General features: G+C 39.6%; 1 protein-coding gene across 3 annotated transcripts; it reads left to right on the top strand.

Annotated features, from left to right (window-relative positions):
- The first annotated feature begins 1,514 nt into the window (after positions 1–1,514).
- Positions 1,515–12,427, top strand: lcat (lecithin-cholesterol acyltransferase). Of its 3 annotated transcripts, none has more exons than XM_049573614.1 (8): positions 1,515–1,620; positions 2,097–2,340; positions 7,154–7,310; positions 7,445–7,560; positions 7,827–7,922; positions 10,269–10,493; positions 10,676–10,871; positions 11,033–12,427. In XM_049573614.1, the coding sequence occupies exons 2-8, from the start codon at positions 2,190–2,192 to the stop codon at positions 11,394–11,396; spliced, it is 1,305 nt and encodes a 434-aa protein (XP_049429571.1). In that variant the 5' UTR covers positions 1,515–1,620; positions 2,097–2,189; the 3' UTR covers positions 11,397–12,427. The 3 variants fall into 3 exon arrangements, with proteins under 3 accessions (XP_049429571.1, XP_049429572.1, XP_049429570.1); XM_049573615.1 differs by having other exon boundaries at positions 1,534–1,620; positions 2,100–2,340; XM_049573613.1 differs by lacking the exon at positions 1,515–1,620 and having other exon boundaries at positions 1,669–2,340.
- The last annotated feature ends 79 nt before the right edge of the window (positions 12,428–12,506 follow it).

Raw genomic sequence — 12,506 nt, 5'->3', positions numbered from 1 at the left:
ATATTTACAACATTGCATCACAATACAGCAAATAACAGGCCATAAATGAACCATGATATGGGTCTCATTTCACCATCTGGTTGGGAGAGGACTATATTAGGGCTGAATAACAGCTGTGGAAATTGTAATGTGTTGAGGGCTTGTGAGAAAAGCCAGTACATTAAATTAAACTTCCCTTTTTGATCCAGTTTACACATTAACTCATTTCTAAATATGCTGCCCAAAGAGTATTTTGTATCCTATGTTTTAGTTATTGTTCCATCTCTAAGACAAACTGAGTGACGAAATGCAAAAGGAAGATGTGGTGATAGAATTAAACAACAGCAAATGTCCTTTTAAAGTGTTTTCACAACATTGTATTTTTCAAATCCATTTAAAAGTCGATTTTTAGCCTCCATTGAGGGAAAGGGTGATGTAAGTGCCTGCATGGTAAACACAGCCAAGTGTTTTCACTTTACCAGGTAAGTCCTGTTGTTCTTCTGTCAGCCAAGGCTATATCTGACATCATAGTGCACCATGCACATCACCAAGGGTGTCTCTTTGTAGTTCCTTTACATCTTTTTGTGGTTGTTTTGTGTCTCTTCTTAGTCATTTTGTGTCTTTATGGAGTTTCTTTGCATTTCTTTGTGGTCATTTTGTCTCTTTACAAAAGCCTGAGGGGGGGCTTACACTTTGGGCCAATGGGCCTGGGCCTGATTGACCCATTCAGTAATCAGTCCATGCATACAATAACCAAAGGCTACAGAGAATATTCTAAATATTTATTTATATTATGTACCATTTAAAAATGTGTATTATACTTTAGGAATCTGTGTATGTTCTAGGTCCATTTCCAGGCCAAACATCATTAGGAACATCTACCATAAACATTATCGTATTTATGATAGAATGGGATACGTTCCAGGGGGAAAGATGTTAGGCAATGATCATGTCCAAACATGTCCGTAAGTTAATGCCCTGTAGTAACCTCACATACAGCAGTTTTACTATCGTGTATGGCTGTGAGTGGCTGCATGCACGTGAGACGCGCAGGAAGTAAACAGAGTGCATCATGGTCACAGTTAAAGTAGCAGATAATAAATGTTTTAACGGAACTTACATGCAATGTTTTTTTTCTGCCAGGAACCTCGTGAAACAAATATATATATATGTATATATATAAACAAATAAATAAGTAGATAATAAATAACTGATTATAATAGGAGAAGCAGTTGCTGTGCTAATGAAGCCTGTAGCGCTGTCACCACTCTGTACCTATGGTAACAGCAAGGCATGATGTCGTTTTAACATGCTGCGTTACAGTACTGTCTCAAATGTTGTAATTTAAATTTCAGGTTTCAAGTTTCTACCAAATTGGGCTATGCAGATTAAAATAAAGTATGTACGTTGGTTTATGAAACAAGATTAGAAAAGTCAAAGTGTTATTGTATATTATAATGACATGATAACTTAGACTTGGCCCAGAAAAGTTTTACAGTGGTGGAGTTTACAAGGACAGTGAATGCGGCACCGGTTGACCGGAATTAGTCTGACCGGAGACTCAGCTGGACTCTGCGGAGTGTGAAGTGGAGTGAGGTGAAGTGAAGTGAAGTGAAGTGAGGGGGAAGCTCTGCCTCTGAAGTAAGTTATCTCATGTAAATGTTTTACTACAGAATTTAAAGTCTGTTTTAATAAACTTAAACTGTACGGTAGCTATGTCTTCAGCGTTCATTTAAAGCGAAACGTTAGCGAAAGACACTCCTAACTGCTGGATATTGATTCAAGAGAAAAATATAAGCTTCTTAAATTCAACTTGGTTTTCTAGAGATATGTTTGGGTCACAATGATGCTCTCCGGTCGAAGCTCTTTGTCAATCATTTACATTCTATTGTGTAAATAAATACGTCTGATTGGGACGAATCAATAGGGCAACGGGTAAACTGTAGCCTACACGTTTCATCTGTCCCCGTGCCTGCCTGCCTGAGGCTTCCATCCGTGTGTGCGGCGCGCGTGGGACTATTGCACTTTGATTAATCATCTTTAGAGTGAACACGGTGCCTCAGGGTAGTTTGATAGTTTTACAGTTGTCCAGGTAATGTAACGGTTTCTCCCTCCAGCAGCACACTCACACACTCACACACACACACACACACACACACACACACACCGAGACAAAGCCCTGTGCAGCACCACAGCTGTCTGAGAGAACCATGGGATCCGCAGGACACCTCTGCTCGGTGCTGCTGGTTGTAGTTCTGCTGGGGCTGCAGCACTCCTCAGCTTTCTGGATCATCAACATTGTCTTCCCGCCCAACGCCAAAGCCAGAGTACCAAGCAACAGCACTCCACCACTCATTATAGGTAAGCCTCGGAGGTGTTATGGTTAATTTAGTCTTTAGTTAAGACTACCTGTGCAGTTCTGGATATCCAGAATGTAAAAATCTGTCTTTAAGGACCACAGCTTGATTACCTAGTGGGAAAAGCAGGCAACAGGGGTCCTTTTAGATCCATGCAAAGTGTATGTCATGTGATTTATGCTAATTTAATTGGAAAATCACCACTAAATTGCAGTCCTAACTGACATACTCAGGACCTTAATGTTGACCTTGCTTTATTTTCTCATCTTGAGGTCATGTGTCAAGTATAAATCCTTAATTTTGGCTCTGTACATACTTGCTGGATATACCTAAGTAAGTTTATTATTACAAACCTGATGGTAGGAGAAACAAGGGGTTAATAAAGGCCAAGCAGCTTAATTTTCCATCTATCTATCTATCTATCTATCTGACTGTGTGTATATTGATGTCTTGCAAACTGTACTCTGTACATTTGACCCTGCCTATTTAACTGTTTGTGTCCTCCTTATCTCACTTATACTCAGGCTTTTTAGACACAAAGGGCCAAAACGTGATCCAGTGGCCAGCTCATTACCAGCTCTCTATACTTCAGCTGCAGGGGTTTCACTCTGTATGGCTTTGTAAAGGCCATGAATTTGGCTCTTAACCAACTTTTGGTCAAGACACATAATTTATGTCCCTCTGACCTTTTCTTCCTCTCAGACATTACACTTTTAGGAGCCATAGGGAAGGGTTTCTTTACAACTTTGTCACGATGATGCTTAAAGCCTCATTAGATAAGAGCAATGTTTCTGTAAAGTAAGCTGGCACCAGACGTCTATATGATGTCAGAAAGACATTGCACTCTTACGATGGACAGACGTTAAATCTTGTTTGGAATAAAAATCACGTTGATGATATTTTAAATGTCCAACGATGTTAGAATTTCATGTTGTGTGGACGTTATATTTTGCAGACGTTGGGTTACTACTAAAAGTCGAAATTCTAAGTCAAGATGACGTTGATATGAGATGTTTGGAAGACGTTGGATTTTGGGTACTTTACACAGATAAACTTTGACTATGGCTTAGATCAAACTTCAGATAGACTTCTAAATTCATCTTTTGCACAAAACTGTCCGTAGTAGAGTAACAAGGACTAATTAGTTATGAAGTTGGGTAAATTAAGACGTTTTTTCTAACTCACACACAGCTGAAGCAACTGTGTCAAACTGCTCAGTTCCCATCACTCTGGCAGAAAATGTAGCAGTTACACAATAGTTACTGTAAAGATTTAGAGAAGAGTTCCCCAACACCTCTTACTTTGATGTAGCAGGACTCAGTACTTCTGCTAACTCTTCAGTCAGGCTCAGGACAGTTTTCTCAGGTAAATGAAAATGACAGAAAACGATCCAGTTCAGCCGAACTCTTCTTGATGAGGTAGCATATGGTTTTCTGTCTGTATTTGATTCCATTGTGTTGCGAACAGATGAATCTTGAATGTTTTCTGCTTCTGGTAAGTGGATAGATATTGCTGTAGTGTCACCGTGACTGTAAGGACATCAGCATGAAAAAGGTGTGACACATAGTTGTATAAGTGTGTGAGCAACTCTCATAATACAGGAAAAGTGTTATTAAGCTGTAAAATGACCGCATAATATTAAATTGTCACCAAATAGCACTTTGTCTCTGACATCAAAAGACAGTAAAAGAATGTATTATAGCCCCTTGATTGTGATGTAGTGCAGTAAAAACATCTTCTTCACCTTATACACATAGTGTATTAGGTGTTATAGGAAGTTTCAAGCAGAATTTTATGCGTCATCATCATGCAACTCAGTATGTTTGACACTGACTCTGTGTGCAAAGTATCACATTAGTCACAGATTAAACTAATTTGTTATTCAAGACAGTAGGTTTTTGTGTACGCTGCCATTACCAGGAATCAGATTCTGTTGTCCGTTTTAAGATTATGCTGCAGGACATTTTCACTTCCCACTGCTTATGACTCTTTGTTTGTAGTCAAAAGGTCATTGTCCAAACTGGGATCCATGCAGCTGCAGAGGAGCTCCAAGCTGAGGGTTTCCACATTTTAAACAGTTGAGAAATCACTTGCAAGTAAATATCTGACGAAACACAGAGAAAGCCCACTGCTTAGTCAGCACAAACATTTTACTATGCGCATTTTTTTTAATCCACTCTACAGTAATGTCACTCATTCTGCAAGATACTGTGAAAAAAATGTACAGTGCAGGTGTCATGGTGAATATTGGCCTGCATCTTTAGATATAGTTTGTTGCATTTCACAGTTCAAAACAGGTAGGTTGAAGGAACAGAAGACGAGCTTCAGTAACATAACGCTGATTCTAAAAGACAAAAGACAGGCAACAAAAAGTAAAGGGAGCATGCTGAGGTAAAATTAAAGTACAAATGAAAAAAACATGAAGACTAAATTGAGAACAAACCAGAACGACATAATGAACACAGAGAGGAAATCCAGACAAGGGACATGAGCCAGGAATACAGACAATCTGACACTGGGTATGTTCGCATGCACACTAATATTCCACTATTATTCAGAATATGACAATATTTTTAATTTAATGAAACCATATTATGTGTGGATATTCCGAAATAAGACTTAGATTTAAAATTACATCTGGGATATGCTGGTATTATTGTTGGTTTTAACTGTAAAGTTGTGTACAGCGCATTTGTATCTCAGTTGGGTTTTTTTTTTTTTTAAGATATTTTTTGGGGCTTTTAAGCCTTTAATGGATAGGACAGACAAGTGTGAAGGGGGGGAGAGAGAGGGAGTGACATGCAGCAAAGGGCCACAGGCTGGAGTCAAACCCGGGCTGCTGCGGCAACAGCCTTGTACATGGGGCGCCTGCTCTACCACTACGCCACCAGCAGTTGTGGTTTTTAAGCTCAGTTTGCCACACGCAGCATCTTGCCTTCTTACGGTCAGCTCTGATATATTTTTACACAAATACACTAGCCATCAGTATGCAAGGCTGGGGTGGAGATACATGCCCAAAAGAAAAGCCCACATTTCTGGTCAGAAGGAGAAACACACCTGTTTTAAACAACATGAAAGACTTGGACATCATCAAGTTTTTGTATATGCCCAAATATCAAAAGACTGCCAGAGGTGAAAAACTTTGAAAAAATCCCAGCACAAGTAACAGCTGTCCCTTTTGTCCATAATTTGAAATGATAAAAAACATGTTAGTGTACATTAGTTGGATTAAGCACCTGCATGTATACAGGAATATTAATTTAATATTCCTTTCCATTGACCACATAAGCAGCTTAGTGGGAATGATGTGTTTTTAGGAGTAATGGCAAGATTCTGAATATTTTGTGCATGCAAACACAGTCAATAAATCAGGGAAAACACAGACGTAATACAAGAGAGACAGGTGACAGCAAGGCTAATGAGAGACAGGTGAAACAAATCAGCCTGGGGCAATCAATCACAAAGGCAGGAAGTAAAACAAGACATGACACATGAGGAGTGAGCTTTAAAATAAAACTAACTACAACTAAAAACCCACACAGTTATGTCATGGAATGTTCCAAAGGGAACAAAGATCAGATTGTATGTCATGCATTTATATATCCTACCTGCGGAGCTGTCCCAAACCTTTTTGAGAGCCAGAGTTGAGTTTAAATTGTAGTCCCTCCCAATTGTTTCTCTCTTATACAGTGTAAGGTGCAAATAAGACCATTCAATTACAAGTGAGCTAGTGACTCCTAAAAATGAGGCAAAGTCTACTTGTGACCCTTGTCACAGCAGCTTGCATGTGTTTACCAAAGAGTGATTTTCCCCTTTAAACTTTTCAGTTTCCTTTGAAGACTTGTTAGAGGCCTGAAGAGGAATACATCTGCAATATTTCACAAAAGAACACACATTCTAGAGTCCAAAAATGTATTTGAATTAATGTAGCAAAACAATGTCTTCTTTTCCTATTTCACTAAACATCTTGTGACATCCCAGATTAATCTTGAGATCCATTGCCACTCCCAAGTCGGAAACCACTGCCCTACAGTATCAAGGCGTTCTCATCCCAGGTTTTAAAATACAGATGCTCCCAGGCAAGGGCGTAGGTTTCGTTTCAACTTTGGGGGCTCACACATATGAAAGGGGGGGTTTGGAGTCCTCCCCCAGGAAACTGTGAGCATCAAACACTTAATTTTCGGCCTTGATTCATTTTTCTGCACTACTTTATGTGAAAATGTCACTGATTAGAATTAAAGTGTAATTTCCAGTTTATATTTAGTGTCCCCTGCATCCCAGGTCATCAAATACTGATGCTTTCTCATGCCCCTCTCGGGTGATGTCGACACTGAAGGCACTCTTTCACGCCTTTAAGAACCGCAGCTTTTAACATCTGTATGTGATGCACAGCTGTCTCCCAGGTGAAACTCGTAACATGTGGTTAAAGTTGTCAGATGGTCACGGTTGGGTTTAGGCAACGACTTATATTTAGAAAAAACATCATGTTTTGTGTTAAAATATGTATGTAACGTTTTGCTGATGCATCACGAGTAAAGTAAGTGCATGACAGAGAGATGTAAGTTGCATAACCTTACATTAAAACAGCACTGACTATTGGCTTTACATATCAGTGGATGAGTTTATATTGCAGTAAAGCACAGTCAGTCTCAAAGAGACGCCAAAGGGTGCCCACAGTGTCAGTGTTATACGCTGAGGTGCGTGAGAAAGTGTCAGTTTTTGACGACCTGGGAATGAGAACAGGTTGACAGTATACTGAACCTTTCAATGCTAACCTTGCCATGTGATTCACTAATGTGATGTGTATGTGTGTCCAGTGCCAGGGAACTTGGGGAATCGTCTGGAAGCTAAAATAGACAAGCCGACACTGGTCCACTGGTTGTGCTACAAGAAAACCGAACACTGGTTCCCCCTGTGGATTGACCTCAACATGTTCATGCCTATAGGTGTAGACTGCTGGATTGATAACATTAGGTAACACTGACTGACCTGCCTTCTCCTGTGTTACATATGACACAAACACAATATTTTTGTTCCCTTTCAGAAATGATTAGAGTCACATTTGTGTTTTTGCCCGACTAGACTGACATAACATTTGCGTGTCTCAGACTTGTTTACAACAGGACGACTCGGCTATCATCCAACTCACCAGGGGTGCAGGTGCGGGTGCCAGGTTTTGGGCAGACATATCCCATTGAGTTTCTTGACAATAACAAACTGGCTGGTGAGAAAAATACATCTGAACTGGTGGATTGGGGGTTTGAGGATCCTGCAACCTTTTCATGCTTTTCTTTTTCCCGAATGATACAGAAATGTTAAAATATTTAATGAAAGCAATGACACCGAGAAATTTGTTGTATAGATCAGTGCTTAATTCCTACATGATGTCTTAATTAAAAAATATCTTGCATGCACTTGTAGCTCAGCCACTTTCTACCAAGTAAACTTGATTGAGACATCTGGTATTGAGTCTGCTGTTGTTTTTTGCAGGTTATTTTTACACCATGGTGCAACATTTGGTCAACGTGGGATACATCCGCAATGAGACAGTCCGAGGAGCACCGTATGATTGGAGATATGCTCCTAGTAAGGAGCAAATCTACACATGCACCCTCACACACACACTCTGACTGTAACTGGTTGGTTGGACGAGCTTTGTACAGTACATCTAGCATGTGTTGGCTTGGAAGAATAAAAGTACGTCAGTAAGGGAAAAGGAGCCTGCAGACCAACTCAGCTTGTCTTTTTAAAGTGATAATGTCCTATGTAGTTTGTATTTGGGCTCACTTTCCCTAAATGGGTGGAACTACAGAATTAAGTGAAAACATTAGATGAGAGAACAAAAATACATGAGACAATTAAAGGCCTCTTTCATACAGAACTGATTAAAGCTCACTGATTGATATTATTGATATTAAAGCTGCATCAGTAGATTTTTTGGCCAACAGGGGGCAGCAGAACAAGCTCTAAACACAACATTGACATACTGTATTATAACTTTATAAATTTAAGGGCTTGATAAACCACGTGCATATGCACAATAGAGCACATATAACTTGAGCTGTAAATGTAATTTCCAGCTCTACATTCAGAGCTAACTTGGTACAGCTGCAGACTCATGGATTGACAGTAAGACTCACCAATCGACACTTTTCTCATGCTCCTGTGTCACGGTTTATGCGTGCCTCACATATGTTGTCTGAGGCAGTGAAAACAAATTTATAACTGTCAACATGACAGACCAAAAAGAGGACACTGACAGCACATGGAGTGGAGCGCAAGAGCAGCGCCATAAAACACTGCAGTCAAGCCCACCAGAGCCGCAGCACCACGGTGAAGTTAGTTTTGAGTTGGATACTCAACAGACATTCACTCCAACTTAAAAAATGTCAGTAAATCACCTACCTGTGAATTTTGAAGCCTTTGTGTGTCTTAAAAAAGGTGCTAACAAGTGGCTAAATTAGACTACAGAGCGCCATCATGCTGAACATGACTTTACAGACTTTTTGTGGCGGTAATTTGTATAGCCTAACCTAACCTAAGCTTTTCACTTCGTCCTTAGGTCAAGACAAAACCCTCTATTGTATGGTTACATCAGAGAACCAACTTTTTGGTTCTGAAACCAATTTATTTTGAGTCGAAATGCTCGGAACAGTTCGAAATTAAGTGCAGGAACTGAAATGAAACTGGCTCCATGGTGGTGGAAACCTCCCAGCCCCTCCTTTTAACTGCTGGGTCATGATTAATGCATCATCAGTGTATTAGTCTATTGTTCAAATAATACAGCGCTAATGTGTTTTCAATGCTTTCATGCTGACTTGATTATACTTAATTGGTCTTATGTAGCACACTTACTTTCATTATTAATGTGTAGTTCATTTATTTTGGATAAGTATTTTAATAGAAAATAATGGTAGTTTTATTAATAACTTCCATGTAATGTGACCCAGTGACCAGTGAAACTTAATATTTAAATGTATCACTACAATGGATACACCTCCTCATATGGGATTTTAGTGCTGTAGTGCTGAAAGCTGATGTAATCATGGGAAGTTGGTAATTGAAGTGTAGAGGTCAATATTTAGTCTGTAATATTTATTTATTCATCATATGAATAAATATTCATACAAAATAGAAGAAAATAAGTCACCAAAGAAGCCCAATATGATTTCAAAAAAGATTTCTGTATTAGGTTTGCTCAGAAGCTGCTTAAAATGTTCCAATGACCATATGACATTTGAAGTCGTTTCGCTGTATGTTACTGTAATTTTGGTCAGATGCAGCTGTGAAGAAGTGTGGATAAGGAAGAACAAATATGCTGCAGTAAAAAAGAATTTGGTGCATGTAAAAATATTTTTTGTGCGTGATTTAGAAAAATATAATATATATTTAGAGCCCTGAAGTTATTGTGATGTTATTGTCATGTTAGCAACCTGTTTCTTATGTAAACATCCAGCGATCACAGAGCAACATTAGCTTTCCAACCAAGTCTTAAATTCTTTCTCTCTTGACCTTGTCTAACTCCTGAAGAAAATGTATGATGCTTTAGCAGCTAAATGCTTCACGATATTCACCAGCTCATCACTAATGTTGTCTGTCTGTCTGCCTTTTGGTGCTGGGAAGGTAACGAACAGTGGATTTATCAGAAAACAACTGTCTGTTGTGACTGAAAACAAAGTTGATTAGGGTGGTGAGACTGGACCAAAACACTAAAGCTGTGTTCAGTAAAAGCAAAACAATGAGCTGTGAGACCTTTCACATGACAAACTGTCGTCTGATGCAGGAATAGACTGATTAGTGCAGATTTAATAGGAATTGAAACAACTCTATGTAGTGTGAAAGAGGTCAAACGCACAGGGAACTATCAACCTAACTGAACTTTTCTTAGTTTTTTAGCCCGTTTTAGCTCATTGTTTTGTTTCCCTCCTGCAGATGAGAATGAAGAGTATTTTGTAAGGCTGCGGGACCTGACTGAGGAGATGTACGACCAGTACCAGGAGCCTGTCTACCTGCTGGGACACAGCATGGGCAGCCACTACGTCCTTTACTTCCTCAACCACCAGCCTCAGGCATGGAAGGACAAGTACATCAGAGGCTTCATTTCTCTGGCAGCTCCATGGGGGGGTGCTGTTAAACCACTTAGAGTCCTGACATCAGGTAATGACTAAGTACCATAAAATACAATACAGGCAGTGCTACTTTGTGAAACATTAAAATATCTAATTATTTAATTTTTGAAATAATCCATCTCTGCGAACCTGTACATTCTCACTTCTCATATTGCACCTGTAACTGTGATTTAAAATCCTCCCATATTTTTGACTTGCTGTTCACTGCAGGTGAAAACGACGGCATCCCGATGATTTCCACCATCAAGATCCGCGAGGAGCAGAGGATGACAACAACTAATCCCTGGATGCTGCCGTCTGAGGATGTCTGGCCAAAGGACCATGTCTTCATCTCCACACCAACTGTTAACTACACCCACCAGGACTACCAGCGCCTCTTCACAGACATCGATTATGAGGATGGCTGGTAACTAACAGCTTTAATGTTACTATACAGCCACGATGAGCCAAAACATGTATCATTATCCACCTCAATTTTAAGTGTATTCATTCCTGATTATCTCACTATGAACAACCATGTCAACCTTGTATTATTTTACAATCACATTATCCTCTTGTTGGTTCCAGGCACATGTGGGAGGACACCAAGAATCTTACTAGTGATCTCCACCCACCTGGCGTGGAGGTGTGGTGCATGTATGGTGTGGGGCTTCCAACTCCCGTGACATACATTTACGACGAGGAGTTTCCCAACTCAGACCCAGTGGACTTTGTTTACGCCGACGGGGATGACACAGTGGACAGCTTCAGCATGAGTCTTTGCAAACGCTGGGCGGGACAGCAGGACAAGCCCGTCCATGTCACAGAGTTCCGAGGACTGGCCCACCTGGACATAGTGTTCCACGAGAGGGTGCTCAACCTAATCCAGCAAATCCTGGAGGGCAAATCAGAGACACCCAAAGAGATTGACATCCGATTTCAACCCATATAGCAGACAGCAGCATTTAAGAGTTTAAGAAACAAAAACACATGGAGTGCTGGATTTGTATATTGCTGACTTTTGAGTCTGTTCAAGTGTCAAGCAAGAAACACATTCCACATAAGTCCAACCTTTATCAACACCACGCCAAACCCAAATAAGTGCAGCACTTCCAAACCAATCTGGACCTGCAAGTAATCTAACCCTGAATGAATTGTAGCTGAAAACCACGTCAGAATGTAAAACAAATCGAAATATAAAACCATTTTGATGCCTGTGTTTTGTGTTTCAGTGGAATTTTTCTCAGTGCCATCATTTCCTTTTTCAGTGACATATTTAATTATCAGTGCCAAAGCTTACCGTCACTGTTCTAGCTCCACAGGTTTGACCCTAATCTGTATATGTCTATATCCAAGCTGTGTAGTTTGTTGTCTTCCTTATGTTTGCTGGTGATCGACTTACAATAATTACAAACATAGTATTAGGGATTTTTAGGATGGTTCATTTAATGTTGTAGTCTGTGCACAGTCTATTCAGGCAACTGGAATTCCTGTTACATAGATCTGTACAAAAATAGACAAACCTGCTTTGTTTACTTTTGATGGGTGATTAATGACTCATCACATCAGTATTATGTCTTAAGTGCACACACACACACACACACACACACACACACACACACACACACACACACACTGATATATTTGTCATTTTATATGGGTAGCTAGAGTGTGACTAATAATTAGATTAAAGATTATTATAGGTTATAGTGACCTCACCAATAGCCTGTTTTTATTGTGTATCATGTGACTGTAATATTCCTTAGATTTATATATGTTTAGACAGTCTTATATGTGTAAAATCTATTTTTAAAATTATGATAAGATCAGTTTTTTTCCTCAGGCTCATATACTTATAGTAGCTTATACACAGATATTAAAGTAATGATGTGAATGTACACTGTTTTGAATACATGCCAACCGTGGTTGTTTCCACTTATAATAAAGAATCTAATTTCACAAAAGTCACGTGTGCCAAATCATTAGTTCAGATCCAGTACAAATGTTTAACTTTATCTCTCCTGTCCGTCGGACTACATCTGCGGTCGATGACTTTTGACTT

The sequence above is a fragment of the Epinephelus fuscoguttatus genome, linkage group LG4 (genome assembly GCF_011397635.1).
Source record: "Epinephelus fuscoguttatus linkage group LG4, E.fuscoguttatus.final_Chr_v1".
Lineage (NCBI taxonomy): Eukaryota > Metazoa > Chordata > Actinopteri > Perciformes > Serranidae > Epinephelus > Epinephelus fuscoguttatus.
The sequence above is the reverse complement of the archived record's forward strand: the minus strand, read 5'-3'. Positions and strand labels throughout refer to the sequence as shown.